Below are 18,850 nucleotides of genomic sequence, written 5' to 3'. Positions count from 1 at the left end.
TCTAAATGACTTTTGAGTGACTTTTGTACTGTTTTTTTAACCGTGGTGTCTGTGTCTTCAACTAGTTTTACACGGTAGATAATTTTGTCTACTAAGAATAGAACAAATGAGAATGTGTCTTCAACTAGTTTCACACGGTAGTGATAACTTTGTCTACTAAGAATAGAATAAATGAGAAGAAATGATGTGGGTCATATATACTTCCCGCTCCTATTTTGTGTTGATATCTTCTTTTTTTGATGACCTTGATAGTCGGATCAATTTTTCCGTTAGAAAAAATGAGAAAAAATGGTGTCGGTCATATGCACTTCTGCTCCTATTGTGTGTTGATCTCTAATCTTTTTTTTTTTTCAATTCTTGAAGACCTTGGTATTCGGACCAACTTTCGCGTACCTCACCTAATTCCACGAGATACTTGGCAGCTCCCACCAGCAACAAGTTCTAGGTAACTTTATCCGGCTAGAAGTCCCTCTTAACAAACTACTTTTGCGTGAAGCATAAGTTTATATTTTAGTACCATAATATCTCACAAGTTATGCTCGGACATGACTTCAATTTCTAAAGAGCTTATGTCCCACTCAACGAAAGCTCGATTGCTAAAAGGCACATTTGAAAGGCAAAAATTAATGACTGATCTGACCCATTAAAATGCCAAGGGAAAGGGAACTTCGAAAATTTTCAATATCAGATTTGCAAAATACAGCAGTAAGCCAACAAGTGATGGCAAGGGAACATGTCTTTTACAAGAGCTTTACAATATAACATGACCACAGGCAAGTATTTCAGATTTTCTACACAAGCAGATGCTCTTTTAAGTACAGGCTATATGCATCTGGAAGACGCTATTCAATGGTCGAGCCCATATCTAGATAATAGCTCTGGAAGGTTATCGAGCAACAAGGTGAAGAGGGCACCGATCAAGAACATTATAATAAATACAAGCAATATCTTTCCGATGTACATAGGGCTTAGAGCAGCTTGTGATTTTCTCCTTGCAGAATGCGAGTTGTCTGAAACCTGCAAAAGATGGAAGCCGGAGAATCAGAAACTGATGTACATAGGAAGACTAGAACATGTTTTTTCCTTTTCCTACAACGTTTCCATTCAGTCACTTCGAGTCCTTAGCTCAAACTCGCCCACCCCAATTACACACACACAAAAAAAAAAAAAAAAAAACTCGTGGAGGGGGATGCACCCTGGGACAAGAGGAAAATGGAAACAACACGAAACACTTAAGAAATGGTGCAACACAACATACCAGTGCAATCCCACAAATGCAAATTATATAAGAGTGTCTATAACTTGGCATAGGTGCTCATTTACATACAATTTCGTAACATAAATTGATATATGTAAATGAACTAAGGAATGTGGCTTACGTCTGACATACATTTCATTTCAACACCATTTTCAGACACAATTTTGACATCTGTACAACTGAAAATGGGTGTAAAAAGCCAAAATCTTTAAGAGAAGAGAACTATGAAATATCCAAGGAATCATCTGAGGAACACTCAAATATTTCCAAAAGTTCGGCCAGTGATGAAGCAATAACGGTTTTTTGATCAAGATGAAACAATGATAATTCTGAAACAATATCCAATTACATGAGAATGCAGGGGACGATTTCAACGCCTTCTATTTACATCTGCACTCAACTACGAATTCCAATTTGCACATTGCATAGAAGCAAGGAAATGCAACTTTAACCAACGTGAATGACACTAGCTACCCAAAAATTTATAATGCCCACTTCCGTGAAACAGACACAACACACATAGATAGAGACATGCAAGGGTTCTGCCCAATACGTACAGATTCAATCATGAATAAAATGAAAGATATCCATATTGAATATCAATATCTAGCTTTCCTTTGTTAATCATTTCCAAAATCGTGTCTACTTTATTTGTGAAGAAGCTTTTTGAAGTCACACCTGAATAATACATGATCAAAGATCCTTTACACGTTTTTTCATGCTGCTTTAACTAAACTTTTACTATACAACAAAAAAATCTACTAGTTAAACATGAACTTACTCCTGTTCAACTTCCAAAACACATTAAACACAGATATTTCAGATTGGAATATTGAAAGAAGAAGAATTCATGTAAGAGGAAACGTAATCTGATGAGCATGATCATAATCATACCGGAGGAACATATGCTGGTCTCGCTCCTGCGTAATCATCAGGCAACCCCCTTGAAAAACTTGCTGCAAGAGAATTACAAAAAAAAGTATCTTACCGCTGACAACTTCCTATTTCTAAGTAATTCAGTAACCAAAAACAATTAAATATCATAATAGTTTACTTGCTGTCTCAGTGACTGGCTGCAATTTCCATCCTTTGCCATAGTTCACAAGAGTTGAATTGGGGCCAAAAATCACAGGCACTTCTCCATCTTTAACAGCTTCAATATACGTTGCAGGTGGCTTTGCCAATGTAGAATCAACGCTACTGCTATTGATAAATTTCAGCGCGAATTTTGCTTCTGTTCCAGCAGCAAATCGCCAAGTCTTGTCGGTGCATTTGCAAATCACTTCCACAAACTACAATGCAGAACTCAAAAGATCAATTTCCCTAATTTCATTGTGCTAAATGGTCCACTGGACAATAATCAACGCTATCAAATCACGTAATAAAGAAGAATCAAAGCTGACATCACTTCCAGAAACTTCAAGGTAGCAGTTAGAAAAAGAACAATTCTTAAGAAGTTAAAAATAACATTTTTACTAACTAATTACAAGAATATCCAATTTCATAGTGAAAGTGAATGATCAAAATGGTCAATAACCATACTAACACTGTAGTTTCATTAAAGAATCAAAGGATAATATCACTAACAGATAGATACCTCAAGGAAGCAATTATCAACTAGTCAATGAACTATCGTTATCAAAATAAGAAAAAGAATAACAATTTTAGTTGCGGATTATAATAGTACCCAATTTCATAGCAAACTGAATGATCAAACAGTCGATAATGAACTGTATCAAAAACCAGATGCATAAAGCATAGTCTGGTGCACGAAGCATTCTACATTCACGCAGGGTTCATGGAAAGGCTGGACCCCCTGGTTATGACGTAAGCATCATAGTAGTATCCTACCATGCCCCAAGAAGATTCCATCACTCGAACACATGACATATAGGTCACATGGAAACAACTTTAATGTTGCTCCAAGACGAGCAATCAGAAAATCAACTACTCTAGTAGGAAATAGAGCTAGCAATTCTAATACTCCCTCCCTTTCAATTTGTTCATCTCACTTTCCTTTTTATACCGTTTAAAAAAGAATACTTCTTCCCAATTTTGACAATTCTCTAAGTCTTACTTTCCAGGTAGCATGTACAAGATTATAGAACGTATTTGGTACATTCTACGTATCTTTCATTTAAGACCACAAAGTTCAAACTTTACTTTCTTAAAGTCCATGTCAAGTCAAAACCACAAAAAAAGTCGCCCAGTGCACTAAAGCTACTACTATGCGCAGTGTCCAGGAAGGGCCCCACCAAAAAGGTACATGTATTGTAGCCTTACTTTGCATTTCTGGAGAGGTTGTTACCAAGGGTTCACATAACACAACTTTACCAGTTACTCCAAGTCAAAACCACAAACAAATTGAAACAGAGGGATTAACTAACTGAATATCAACAACCAATAATTAACCATATTAGAACCATTAATTCAGAAACACCATCAAATTATAATATTATATCCACAAACTACAATGTAACAATTGGAAAAAAAAAATTCAATTCCAATTCGAAATAAATGATCAAAGTTTACTTACGCGAACTATAAAGGGGAAGAAAATTAGAAATAGAGTTCAAAAATTGTCAAATCAAAAGGCTAATTACAGAAAGAAGCAAAAATGAAAGAGTAATTACAGAATGAGATTGTTGTTCAATGGGTTGATAAATGATTTGTGCTTCATCTTTCTGCCCTGTCATTAGCTGATTTATTTTATTTTTTATTTTTGGAAAAAATGAGCAGAAAGAGAAGCCATCAAAAAGGTCAATTTGGCCCAAACATAATGGGCATGGATAACGGGTCGGGTTAGCCCAGATAAATTGATGGTGTATGGGCTATGAGTTGGGCCCCCAAGTAACATTTGGGCTCAAGTCCAACTCAACAAAAATCCAATAACATCCAAAGGTTGACTAATCGAGTCATTTGCACTTTTGCTCCAATTTTCTGTTGGTCTTTAATATTTGTCCTCGTAACACACAACTTTTACGCGGGATATAAGTTTATATTTTTGCACCATATTGTCACCTAAGTTACGCTCCACGTGACTTTTGTTCAGGCACAATACATAAATATGCCCTTTAATTTGGCCTCAGATCACATCTATGACCTCCAACTTTGAATTTGTACAAGTAGGCACTAAATTATGTATAAAGTTGAACAAGTAGACACATATATCCTATGTGGCGTCTTACGCGGCCAATTCTTGTCCTACATGGCATTCTACGTGTATTATGCCACATAGGACGTGTGTGTCTACTTGTTCAACTTTAATTTATACAAGTTTAAGTGTCTATTTTTGCACACCTAAAATTGGAAATCATAGATGTGATTTGAGGACAAGTTAAACGGCATTTTTATATGTATTGTGAATAAATTACACATCACTTATCTTTCCAATGACTTTCTTTGTGTTAAATAGACTTTCACATTCTTGAATTGATTAGTCAAGAGTTGCTCTTGGGATGAACACTTCAAATCAAATTGAATTTAAATTAGCAATCACAATCAATACTTGCCTTCCTTGATTCAACATGTAATTTTGCATATGTAAATAATAATATACCATCTTGAGAAAAATTATCATACAACATGTATACATGAAACAACAATAATAATAACATAGTGAAATGCCACGAGTGACGTCTAAGGAGGATGGAGTGTATGCAAATTTTACCACTCGTACTATTTTCTAAATATCGTCGGCTCAAGTGTAGCAAATCCAAGAACAGAGAAGAAAACAATAGTGAAGAAAACAAAGCAACTACTCCCTCCGTCCATCTTTACTTGTCCACTTTTTTATTTTAGAATGTCCAACAATACTTATCCAGTTTATAAAATCAATGAATAATTTACCTGCTTTTACCTATTTTACCGTTGATATTAAATACAATATATCACTCATTGCATTTTTCAAAGAAAAAATTATTACAATTCAAAGGGTGATAAGTAAAATCACCCCTCTATTTATTATTTTTTAAGATACGTATCAAGTCAAAAGTGGATAAATATTTATGGGCGGAGGGAGCAACAAAGCAAAATCTGTCTACAAAATAATAACAACAATTAAATAATGTAATAGTCAAAGCACAATAAACTAAACATATTATGATACAATAGTATACATGCACATATTAAAATTGAATTGGCAATATGGTATCAACCAAAGCTCTCTTTTTTTTTCTACCCCCTATTTTATAAAGTACTATACAGATGTAAAGAAAAAAAAGTCACGAGGAAGCAAGTAATTTCCCCCCCCCCCCCCCCCTCCTCTTCTGACTTCAAGTGTTTTAAACTCTTTAGTGTCTCTTTAACATTTAAGTGCCACAAAAAGGACACAGAACCTATGTGTGTCACCTTCTGTCCAGCAAATTCAACAATGAATGAATTAATTAAAAACCATCTTCTTCTTTTTTTTCTTTCTTCCAATCACCTCCCTTTATTTAAACACCTATCTATATATGCCTCCTCATTTTCATTTCAACTTTCTATACATACATCAAAAACACTTCACACAAAAACAACAACAACAACAACAACCCCCCCCCCCCCCCCCCCCCCCCCCCCCCCAAACAAACTATGGGGAGGCCTCCTTGTTGTGATAAAATAGGTATCAAGAAAGGTCCTTGGACTCCTGAAGAAGATATCATTTTAGTCTCTTATATACAAGAACATGGTCCTGGAAATTGGAGATCAGTCCCTACTAATACTGGTAATTTAGTTCAAATCTTGAATCTTAAGTTTGTTTTCAATTTTTTTTGTTTTCCATCTGGCATTGGTATCTGGGCCCAACTGAAATTCATGTCGGGAAGTCCCAGGAGACTTCTGGTTAAGGCTGAAGGAGTAGTACTTATCACTCCACCCGGAGTCCCTAGTAACAAAGGTGACTCTTTATCCTATCCAGGGCTCGAAATTGAGACTTTTGGTTAACGATAAATGAGTGCATACCACTCCACTTCAAAGTGTCCCTAATATGTTTAAAAGTGTTATAACTATAGAGTTTTTTTTTTGTTTAATCTTTGTAAAAAAAAATATTATGGTTTTCTCTACTTTATTGTTTAAAATTTAAAATATTCATGTATAATGAAGCAATTTTCCTCTTCTTTTTTTTTTGTTTTTTTTTTTTTTAAAAAAAAATTGTCTAGGGTTGATGAGATGCAGCAAAAGTTGTAGGCTAAGGTGGACAAATTACTTGAGGCCAGGAATCAAAAGGGGGAATTTCACTCCACATGAAGAAGGAATGATTATCCATCTTCAAGCTTTATTGGGTAACAAGTAATGTTCTTGATCATCACCTTCTTAATTATAGTACTTTTTTTTTTTCCTTTTAACTCTACAATTAAAAGATAAAGCACTTAGGTATACGTAAACAACGCGATATGAACAGTGAGTATTCATATAACTGACTTTCAAACTTATTTGAGATTGAGACGTTGAAACAATATACATTGTTGTACTTGTACATATATTTGGTTGATACATTATATATGACTGATATATTATATATATGTATATGTGTTGTATAGATGGGCAGCCATAGCTTCATATCTACCACAAAGGACAGACAATGACATCAAGAATTATTGGAATACTCATCTAAAGAAGAAACTCAAGAAACTCCAAACAGAATTGGATTCACATAATTTGGCTCCTCTTCTTCCTAATAATAATAATAATAACAATATTAATTATGATAATCATCATCAATTCTCATGGCAATTAAGTGTCAATAATAATGATAAGCAAGGGATCTCATCAAATTCTTCATCATCATCATTGTATGCTTCAAGTACAGAAAATATTTCAAGACTTTTAGAAGGTTGGATGAGATCTTCCCCTAATAATCCTTCTAGAAGAAACAATATTGATCATGACCATGATGATGAGATGTTGCATGTGGCACAAAAAAATGATCAAGATCAAGAAATTGTTAAGAGTACTTGTGAGGAAAATGAAAATTCTTGGATTATTCCAAAAGAGAAATCAAGTAATTGTGAGAGCAATGGAGTTGTTGTTGTTGATCATGGAAAGACAAGTCCACCTCCATTCACATATCTTGAGAAGTGGCTACTAGAAGAAAATGGTGGTCAAGTTGAAGAACTCATGGAACTTCCTATGATATTCACATGATAATACTATATATTATTTTCTCTTTATACAACTTATGACTATTTTTTTCTCTTTCTTTCTATTTTTTACTTGTGTGGAGTTTGTTTGGGGGCATGGGGTGCTCTTTTTAAGAAAGCGTAATAGCTTACTGATCAAGTATTCAAGTGATTCGGTTTTCCTTGTGTGGAGTTTGTTTGGGGGCAGGGGGTACTCTTTTGAAGAAAGCGTAATAGCTTACTGATCAAGTATTCAAGTGATCATTCAACCGAAATAATGAGATCTTGAAAGTTATTATATATATATTTCAAGTGTCATTGGCGGAATGTTACATCAAAAATGTATTAGTGTTCAAGTGATTAACCGAAGCGATGAGACTTGAAAGCTACTTTTTCAAGTGTATGTATGTAGTGAAATGTTCTGTCAATCGAAGAAGGTTTTTGATGACAGGACCAGGAAGAAGTCCTTTAATGTGTATGAATTTTTAATTAACATATGTAGTTCTAATTTTTTGTAATTTTTCTAATTCGTGAAAGTTTATAATAATATCCATTATGTGCTTTCTTTCTTATATCAATCGAGTCTTACTTATTTTGTAAATTAATTATTCAATATTTGATCAGTAAAGCCAACTTATTTTTATGATCAAGCTCATTGTTTTTTTATTTCTGTAATGTATATAAAATAAAAATGACTCATAGTTTTTAATGGCACAAGTTTGAACTCTGTAAAACATCCCAAAATCACTTAGAAAGGCAAAAGGATAATTTAGTGCAGTAAAGCTTCCGATATATCCTGAATTTAAAGAAGAATCGAATCATAAGGATTTATTATACGCGACTTTAATTCATATTTCTGCAAAAGGCTATTTCAACGATCACTTGGAAAAGATGTGTGGGTGGGGGGGGGGGGGGGGGGGGGGAAGATATTTCTTCCACATATATAGGAAATTAAAAGCAATAATAATGGAGTGTGGTAGGAAGTTAAGAGGGTAGTTATACATATGTAGGATCATTTAAATAGATAATTAACTAATGCTTTTAAAATTGTATTGTGTTATAGTATATATATCAAAGTTAAATTTTATGCACCGACAATTATTAATATTTTTGCACTATTATGAGTACACACCATTTATTGTTGAAAAAAAATAAAGTACACACCATTTATTGTTGAAAAAAAAAATAAAGTACACACTATTTATAACAATAAACATGATTTACTAATTTGTAAAAATTAAATTAGTACAAAATGTCAAATTATATTAATCATCACCAATGTATATAACTTAAACTATCCACATAATATTAGCCAAAACTTAACCATTATAAACTCAAAATATTAATCTCTGGATTCACATAATATAATTAACATGGACGGAGACAAAATTCTAGTAGAGATAAAATCACTAGGTGATTTCTTCACACCGATATGTTCGATCTAGTTTTGATGGACAGACTTACCTAATATTATTGTTGGTGAAAAGTGACGGATATCCTACGAAATTAATTGAGATGAGCTCAAACTGATCGATATATATATTTATCTATGACCTACGAATTAAAGGGGATGTAGACTAATATGGAGAGTTATAAATATGAATCAATAATTATGAGAGTTGGGACTATTAGTCAAAACAAAAGTCATAAAATTGTGGACTTAGGTACTAAGGGTGGGTTTGGTATGATGGAAAATATTTTCTCGAAAATGTTTTTTTATTTTCCCTTGTTTGGTTGTACTAAAACATTGAGAAAATGTTTTCCAAAATGACTTATTTTTCTTTATTTGAGGGAAAATGACTTCCCTCATGGGCCAAGGAAAGTCATTTTTCAGAAAATGACAGATGTAACTTTTATGCTCCCACCCCTCTTCCCCCACCCTAACAACACTTAAATTCACATTACTCAAAAAATTCACATTACTCAGAAACATTTTTCATTGTGCTTTGCTTCAATTTTTCACTGCTTGAAATAAAAAATATTGAAGTCTGAATTTTTTCTTGTTTCCAATGTTCATTGAATATATTGTTATTTTCATGTGCATAGATGAAGACTTACCTATGTTACTTTTACTAATTGCATATTCCATTTTGTCATCGTCGTAGTTTGTTTCACAAGGTTAAATAAGCTCATCGTTCAATTGTATTTCTATTGATTGTGGTATCTTGAGATTGTCCTGATAAAATGTTGAAAAGTTTCTCGTATGTTTGCTAATTAGTAATTACTTAAAATTTAGTGACTTGTAATATCTTAATAATCGATATTGATATTATTTGTTATGCTTAAATTAGTTCAGGCAGTGGTATACTAGTTAACAGTTAGTAGTATTTTCTAAATAATATTTTTTCACTCACCAACCAAACACTAGAAAATATATTTCTGAAAAACATTTTCTACTCACCAATCAAACACCACAAAATATTTTTCAAAAAATATTTTCCACTCACTAACCAAACATGAGAAAATAAGTAGAAAACCAACTTATTTTTCAGGAAAACTTTTTCCAGGAAAACATTTTCCATGAAAAATATTTTGCATCATACCAAACACACCCTAAAACTTACTAATACTAGCCCCATAATATAGGTACTAATTTTCAACCTCTAAAGCAAGAAGTGAAAAAATTTATAACACTATATATAAGTATTTACGAAATTAAACAATTAACAAACGATTTTTTAAAATCAAAAATTAATGCTGGTAAAAGTAGGATTTTTTTTATTTTTTTTATGGGGTAAAGAAAGGAGATTACAATGTGGGGAATCGAACCTTCACCAATAAGGTGAAAGTTCAGGTAACTAACCAACTAAGCTATTAAGATTCCCCGCTGGTAAAAGTAGGAGATTCACGACAAAAGTTATATTCAAGGAAACTCAACTCGATAAAAAAGGACAACCTGATACACTAAAACTTTCGTAATGCTCAGGATTCGGGGAAGGACCTCACCACAAGAGTGTGTTGTAATATTTAAGCAAAAGTATTGACGTTCTCTTAAAATTGTATATACATCACCTTCCCAAGTCGTTACTTGTGAGATATATTATCGTCAATGAGCTAAAAATAATAAAATGAATTAAATATCATTTTGGAAATGTATTGATCTTAAATCAGAAGGAGAATATCGATAATAGAAGATAACGGACTAGAGATTCACAATGATAACAAGTAAAACTTGATAAGTAAAAAGTGAAATTTACGTGGAACATTATCATCTTAAGGTTAACCTAAAAAAATATAAAAAACCAACCACATTCTTTGTTTTATAAATGGTGATTATTTAAAACAAAAGAAATAAAATATATAATTATTTACCTTTTAAAATCAAATGTGCATAGGGCACTAGGCTACATTATTTTTCTATTATTATTTTTTATGTGAATACTATAGTTATTCTTCCTCTAATTTTGACTAATACAATACCTAGAGAGAGAAAAGAACACATCTATAGTACTATTATTTAGATAGCCCTTTCATTTTTATTTTTTTAAAATGTATTTAGAAAATCATTTAATTGAAGAAGAATTTACATACCAAAAGGGAAAAAATAGTAAAAAAGAAACAATCAATAATCTTGAAGGGGAAAAAGTGAGTGTCACGAAATTCTTGTTATCTCTTTAGGGTAATAATAAAATGCCTTTATTTTTTCATGTAACTTTAATTTCTTTTCTCAAAGATTTAACAAAAATGAAAGAGGGAAACATGTGATTTCCCTATATTATTTATGCCCTTTCTCTAAGGGTATAGTTTGATTAATTCATCGTGACCTTTAGAGACTTTAGCATGTCAAATTAATAATGCATGCTACCTTGGAAGTTTTTTTTGGTTTTTTTATAAGAATCATCAATATGAATGGGAGCGTTGGAGTAATTGATAAAATTATGATCAGGAGGTCAAGAGTTCAAGTTATGAAAAACAACCCCTTTCAGACATATATGTAAGAGGAGGCTGCGTACAGTAGACCTGTGTGTGATTCGGCCCTTCCTAGGACCTTGTGCATAGCGGGGAGCTTTAATGCACCATATTGTCATGTCCAAGTTGTGGAAACAACCCCTTATAGAAATATATGTAAGACCAAGCTGCGTGTAAAAGACCCTTAGCTTGTGTGATTCGACTCTTTCTAGGACTCTGCACATGGCGGAAAGTTTTAATGCATCAGACTGTCATTTGTTTTTATCATCAACATAAATATCAGTTGATGTACCAAATTAGAGAGTGATTCAATCAAGCATCAGTCAACCTCCCAAAAAATAGCACATAAATCATATTAAATTACTTTATTTGTCATCATATGTTTTTCCAAAAATATGATTTGCTGGCAAAAATTGTCATGCATGTGATATTCACAAATACACCTTTAGAAATATTGCCGCAATGAAATTAAATATGGCAATAATTTGGTCAAAATGTAATACTCGTAATGTAATGGCCACCCTACAAAACCCTACAACATATTTAAATACATTACAACTCAACAATAGCAATTTTTTGGACACGTGTTGAACAAATATAGGACAATACTTTCTGCCTCCCAAAATATTTGTTGTATTTCACTTTTCAAGCTTGTAACTTTGATTAATTAACATTTTAAGATGTGAGAAGAGTTGCACCTTATAATACGTTTCCCAAAGTTTTGAGTACCTAAATTGTACTTTTAAGATATCGAAGTAACCTAACCTAATATAACTCTGAAGATTAATGAACTTATAATTTTTGCACCGGAGGATATGTGGTTTAGGGATCGTGGGTGCTCGTGAGGTTCGAACACGCATATTAACATTTAAAGATTCCACCTAAAAATCAAAGTGCACAACTATATTTTTGATTTTTTGGGGGATTTTTTTAAGCTTAAACTAATTTTTATACTTTTAATTTTTTTATATAATTATATCTAATCTGCGTCAGATTTAATGAATACCGGAGCATAAAGAAAATACATAAAAATCCGCCCCTGAATTTTCGTGAAACGAAAACATGATAACCAACCCATTATATAATATAGAAGAGTCACTTTCAACATGTGTGCTTCTTGTTAAAAAAAATTGCTCTAAAGGCATTATTGTCAATTTAAACAAAATATTGTGCACTATTGGATTGTGCTGCAGCTTAAAGGAAGGAAAAGAAAATTTATATACTAATAAAACTTATCAACACTAAAAAAATATAAACTTATGATGTGTTTATTTTTATTTTTACAAAAGAAAATAATTAAGATAACGTTATAAAAAGAAACAACAAGAGAACAAAAATACATGTTTTTCAGTTGAATTTATGTGATGTACATTGATTAAAAATAAACTTATTTCATTTAACTGGTTTAGTTTGGCTAAATATTAACATACAATTTTTTTAAATTTTTTTATATACATTCTAGGATATTTTATTTTAGAAAAAAGTTATATTTTAACATATCGCGCGTTGTAGGGCTCATTAAGGTGGCAGCGCTTCCAACAGAGCTTTCTTCATACCCAGGGTCGAACCTTCGACCTCTAGTTAAGGGTGGAGCAGTCCCATCCAATACACCACAACCCATGTTGGTGTGGTAAGAATTGGATAAACTTTGCCCTCTTCATACTACATTTTATGAAAATTCACAAAATATTTGATTGTTATAGTCCATAACTATAGGTTTTAACATAAAAAATCTTAGTATAATAAAAATTTTAAATATAAATAATAAATTTTTAAAAATAATATCTACTAAAATTAGACAAAGTTTTTTTAAAAAAATTTAAAAATAGTATCTACTAAAATTAGACAGTATATTTTTATCTTAATATTTTTTATTATTTTAAAAAAAATATATTATTTCACGCATGTTATTTTATTTGACCTTTGTTAACTTAGACACACCCTTAAGAGAACTTTAATTAGAAATATATTTTCTAAAAATACTTAACAACTCTAAATTTGACTATTATTACTTTATATAATTATTAAATATTAAAAATAAAAAATAAAAAAATATAACAAAATTTCTTAATTTTAAAAATTAAGCAAATAAATTGAAACAATTATTTTTAATATAGAAATTAAATAAAACAAAACAAAACAAAGAAAGTGCCAACTTCAACATGACTGCTTCTTGGAATTTATTGAATAGTTGAGGAAATTTTAGTCTTTTTAGAAGAAAAATCTGCTTAAAGAATTTGTCTTTTATGCTATGCTACTTGTATCTTATTAATAACTTTAAAAAATGCCCACAATCTTTCATTTAGATACAGATCATGCCCTTAAAAAAGTCCACCTTATTCTATTTATGTACAAGATTGCCTCCAAGCTATATTTAAATATGTTTATATATAATGATGGGTGGGTTCCACAGTACTTTCCAACTTTGCATAGAATTGATTTAAATTTAAGTAATTTAATAACATAATAATTTTATTTTAATTAATTGCAACTAAATATTTAAAGTAAATCAATTTTATAATTTTAATTGATTTTTATATTCAAAATTATTTTTTTTACTTATTCATTTTACTAAATTTAAATTTTAAAATTATTTTTCGTATATAGAAATACTAATATTTAAACTTAACTTTAAATTTTTCAAGTACAAAATTGATAAATTTAATTTAATAAAATAAATTCTTAATGAATATTTTCTTAAGATTGGTGTTGGGTCAATATGTATCAAGTAAAAAATAAAATTTTATTATTGTGAGGGATAAACATAATGCACTATCTAATAATGTTTAATAATATCATATTTTGTACATGCAAAATATAGCATCTTAAATTTAAGTAAATTAATAATATAATAATTTAATTTTAATTAATTGCAACTAAATATTTAAACTAAATCAACTTTATTATTTTAATTGACTTTTATATTCAAAATTAATTATTTTTACTTAATTATTTTAGTAAATTTAAATTTAAATTTTTTTTTAATTATATAGAAATACTAATATTTAAACTTAAATTTAAATTTTTAAAGCACAAAATTAATAAAATTAATTTAATAAAATAAATTCCTAATGAATATTTTCTTAAGATTTGTGTTAGGTCAATATGTACCAAGTAAAAAAGAAATAAAGAAAAATATATAATAAATTTTATTATTGTGAGAGATAAACATAATGCACTACCCAATAATATTTAATAATATCATATTTTGTATACATAAAATATAACATCCTGTATTTAATTATATACTATTCCGGTGAGTTATCGATGATTACTATTGAATATGATAAAATTATGTTAATTTTATAAGAGTAACATAATCAATCACTATTAATTGATTATTATGAGTCATCTAGGTATTAAAAAAATAAATAACATTTAATCAAAAGATAAAATAGACATAAGATGCGAAATTAACTCTTGATGTTTTAAATTAAATTGTCGTCCTTCAAACAATGATTTTACAATATCACCCCTTATTATAAGTCATTTATGTATTCGAAAATTAAGAATAACAAAATGATATGTTAACATAAAAAATTTGATTGACTATCAAAATTATATTAGTGTCATATAAATTAGGATGAGACGGAGAAAGATATAAAACAACATATATTATTTGAAAATAAAATAAAAAATATTATAAATAACAATAATTAACAAAAAATATTTTAAAAATTGTCTGATTGCCAAATTTTATCTGTGCCGCATAAATTGGGATGAAGAGAATATTTATATCTTATTGAAAAATTATGTAAAATATATTATAAATTAGATAATTAACAATTTTAAAAATTTAAAATATAAAATATTCGGGTGGCTCTTAAAATTATATTATTGTCACTTAAATTGAATAGAAAAAAAAGTATTATACATCACAATATTTAAGAATTTAAATTATTTTAATGATTAATTATGTAAATTTTATTTATATCATATAAATTTAAATAAAATTATATATATATTGAGTCCGTGCTAGCACAATATATATCACTATAGAGATAAGAGGGCCCTAGCTACACCCATCTAGCGATAGAGATAAGAGGGACTACATACCTAGCTACACCCAATGACCTACATGAAAACGTGCTAGAGGTTTTTTTTTAAGAAAAATAAAATGTTGACAAATTAAAGGCCCCTCTTATTTTTCATTAATTATGCAATGAAGTGGCATTTACTTACTCACTAATAGTAATTGATTATCTACTGTCCCTACATAAATATTATTTTAATCAAATTTATTTATTAATTCCTAAATAGGATAGAGGGTTTGCTGGAATTTAGCTTCATGTGGTCAACAAATTTGACCTTGATGTGCCGTAATTCAAAACAATAAATTTGTAAAATTTGTCAGTCTATGTGTTATGGACTTTTTTAGTATAATGTTGAAACAAATCTTACTTAGAATATTTAGTCTCTCAATAAGAGAATAAGTATGTTTAAAAACGTCTTAATAAAATTAATGGTTTAAAGTTGAATTTTAATCTGTGGTCTTAAAAATATAAATATACATAATAAATAAAAAGTTAATGTTACATTTTTTTTTGTTTTTTCATAATTATTGTTTTTAGTGTAGTATTATCTTACATAGAGTAATATTATTATTATTTATAATAGTAAGGATTGATTCGAGTTAATAAGGTGTTAACCATGCGTTTTCAATACATTACTTTGGATATTATTGTAAGCATATTATTTATCCAATTTTATCCTTCATTAAAAGTCTTTGCTTCAGACAAAATCATCTTTTCGTTTTTTCATCTAATTTTATATAATTATTTTTATAATATTGACTAAACTCCTAAAATATAAAATATATAGGAAGAAGAATCAATTAATATTTTTCTATTATAAAAGGACTCCTACCATAAAAGAACTAAAAAGAAACTCAATTATAAAAAATTTTGTATTATAAAAGATTCCTAAAATAAAGAACGAGAAAAGAACTCAATTAGGAAAAAAAATTAAAATAGAAGAATTAAAAAAAATAATTTTTTACACTATCAATATTATTTTTGGTGTGTCTTATTTTGTTTAGGTTTAAAATTGACTTTGATAACTTTAAAAAGGAAAAAAATTGTAGCCTCCTTATATTTTTGGAAAAAAAGATTTGCTATAGTTATAAATTTTATTAGTTTTTATTTTTGGAAATTTTTATTTATATATTTTAAAAATTAATGACTTCTAACACAACTATAACACCTATTTTTTTACAATTTTTTTATATAAGTTATTGTTTTACTTATTATACGACAATAACTTCTTCTTTATATTTTGATCAAACTAAATTAGAAAAAATACGCCATTTTTTCTCTTTTTAGGTTTTCTTCTTATTTCGATTTTGATTCAAGTGTCTTCTTGCATTTATTATCGTCATTTTTTAAAAATTTCTTTTAGTTAATATCTTTAATGCAAATTATATGTTGTAAAAAAATTCTATCTCAAAAGATAAAATATAATCTAAATGAGTTATTATTGAAATTTTGGATGGTTGTCGTCTTTTTCATCTGTTTGAAATTGCAGGTCTATCAAAAACAATCTCTCCTCCTCTATAAGAAAAAGGTTAGATCAACGTACACATTATTCTCCCCAAACCCTATATGATTTCTTGATGATAATGTAAGGGAAATCTTTTCTTTTTTAAAATCCAAGCGAGTTTGTGTTGTCATAAAATTTTAAGGAATAAATTGTGGCTGTTGTCCTAGCATCCATGTTACATCGCCTCCGAGAAATTAGTAGCACTCAGTTTAACTATTTTTTGAAGGTTTCTCTCCTACTTTTATCAATAAATCTCAAGAATATAATTTAACTCTCAAGTTTGAATTATTATATTTGATTTACAATGCATAGAAATTATATTTATTTAAAGTCAATTGCTATTTTCAATATCATTTTATGTTAATTAACGGCGTGACATAAAACACACGTGCAACGCACATACATTTGACTATTAAAAGTGTGAAGACCCTTTAAAAAGTGTTTTGAATTTTTTGTCCTTTGTTAAAAAAATCCACAATAGACAAAATAGTCGTCTCACCATTTTTTAATAAATTATTAAAAAATTAAAGAATCCTACAATATATGGCAATAGCAAAATATATGGAGTACTAATATTGGTACTTTTTTTCTGTTATAAATGGAAAAAGAATCTTCAAATACATGGTAAGAAAAATAAGAGAAAAATACTGATAGAATTTTGGATGAAATTGTAATAATTATTACTTTCAAATTTCTAATGATATTTTCGTACAAACTAACAGACTTTGAAAATGCTAATAGACTTTGAAATGGTCTTTTTCAACCTTTTGATGTATCATATTAGTTAAATATGGTGTATTTTTTTCCTTTTGATGTATCATATTAGTTAAATATGGTGTATTTTTTTCTCATGCTTTTGGGATATAAAACAATTCATAATTAATTTGATTTATAACTCTTTAGTTTTGATTATTTAATTTAGATACGAATTCGTAACATGTAATACTTCTAAATCAATTCAAATTTTACCTTATGTAAAAAAGGATTTCTACATTTTATATAAGTAATATTTTGAAACAAAATTTACAAGAAGCATGCATACGCTTCTTCCACTTTTATTTTTACTTTTTCTTCACATTTTAGTTTTAGCTCAAGTTATTTTCTGAAGTGTTGTCTTTCTTTGTTTTTTCTAATTAATAGTTTTAAAGATTATATATGAATTACACATAATTAATAATTGACCTTGAATTCTCTATTTTTGATAATGCACGTGTTCTTCTTTCAGTTGAAATTTTGTGATCGAAAAATTGGCGATAAAAACATTGTTGTTGAATAAAGTAGCCTATAAAAGTCAAAGGTTTATCTCTTTCCTTTAGTTTCTCTTTTTGTTTAAATGTGACTTAGTTACGATTATGTTATTAAGCTTTTATTTTTATATATTATTCGTTAGTATTATAATTGGATATTTAACTAATCTTATTTATTGAATTTGAAATATACGTTCATAGTGAATCTTGATATGTAGTTTTTTTTATTTAAATGATGAACCTATAAATTTAGGGTTGTAATCGACTCTTTCGATTTGGCGCTTATTAAGGGTTAGTATCTATTCTTTTGATTTAGAACTTATTAATTTCCAGCTTAAATAATACTCCCTCCATTTTAGAATAAGTGAATTGTCGGGGTATTTATTGGTGTTTCGAAATAAGTGAATCATTGATTTTTTTTTCAAATTTACCCTTATGATTTGACAATCAATTAATTTTTTAAAAGGTATTACAAGGTCAACTTTTTCTTTCTTTTTTTTTGGTAAAAATGGAAAGTTTAGTTAAATTTATGTATTTAATGTTTTTTCCTTAATCTGTGTGCCAAAATCCAACAATTCATTTATTATGAAACAGAGGGAGTATAAGATAGCTTTATTAATTGACATAAAAATCACGTGCAAAGCACGTACACTAAACTAGTTTTTATAAAGATTTGAGTAGTTCAATTCAAAGTTTAAAAATATTTCTATTGAATGATGGTAGTTTATTTTATTATATTTAATATTGTCAAAAAGAAAAGAAAATCATAAAATTGGAGGGCCTAAAGCACAGTTTTATTA

At 29.1% G+C, this 18,850-nt stretch overlaps 2 protein-coding genes across 2 annotated transcripts; one reads left to right on the top strand and one right to left on the bottom strand.

Annotated features, from left to right (window-relative positions):
* Positions 1–649: 649 nt before the first annotated feature.
* Positions 650–4,048, bottom strand: LOC107854550. The gene is made up of 4 exons (XM_016699561.2): positions 3,892–4,048; positions 2,313–2,550; positions 2,153–2,214; positions 650–1,017 (listed from the first exon to the last, which is right to left on the bottom strand). The coding sequence occupies exons 1-4, from the start codon at positions 3,952–3,954 to the stop codon at positions 847–849; spliced, it is 534 nt and encodes a 177-aa protein (XP_016555047.1). The 5' UTR covers positions 3,955–4,048; the 3' UTR covers positions 650–846.
* A 1,546-nt stretch (positions 4,049–5,594) lies between these two features.
* LOC107854552 (transcription factor MYB60) lies at positions 5,595–7,928 on the top strand. The gene is made up of 3 exons (XM_016699562.2): positions 5,595–5,963; positions 6,397–6,526; positions 6,778–7,928. The coding sequence occupies exons 1-3, from the start codon at positions 5,831–5,833 to the stop codon at positions 7,379–7,381; spliced, it is 867 nt and encodes a 288-aa protein (XP_016555048.2). The 5' UTR covers positions 5,595–5,830; the 3' UTR covers positions 7,382–7,928.
* The last annotated feature ends 10,922 nt before the right edge of the window (positions 7,929–18,850 follow it).

This window comes from Capsicum annuum, chromosome 10 (assembly GCF_002878395.1).
Source record: "Capsicum annuum cultivar UCD-10X-F1 chromosome 10, UCD10Xv1.1, whole genome shotgun sequence".
In the NCBI taxonomy this organism is placed as follows: domain Eukaryota; kingdom Viridiplantae; phylum Streptophyta; class Magnoliopsida; order Solanales; family Solanaceae; genus Capsicum; species Capsicum annuum.
The sequence above is the reverse complement of the archived record's forward strand: the minus strand, read 5'-3'. Positions and strand labels throughout refer to the sequence as shown.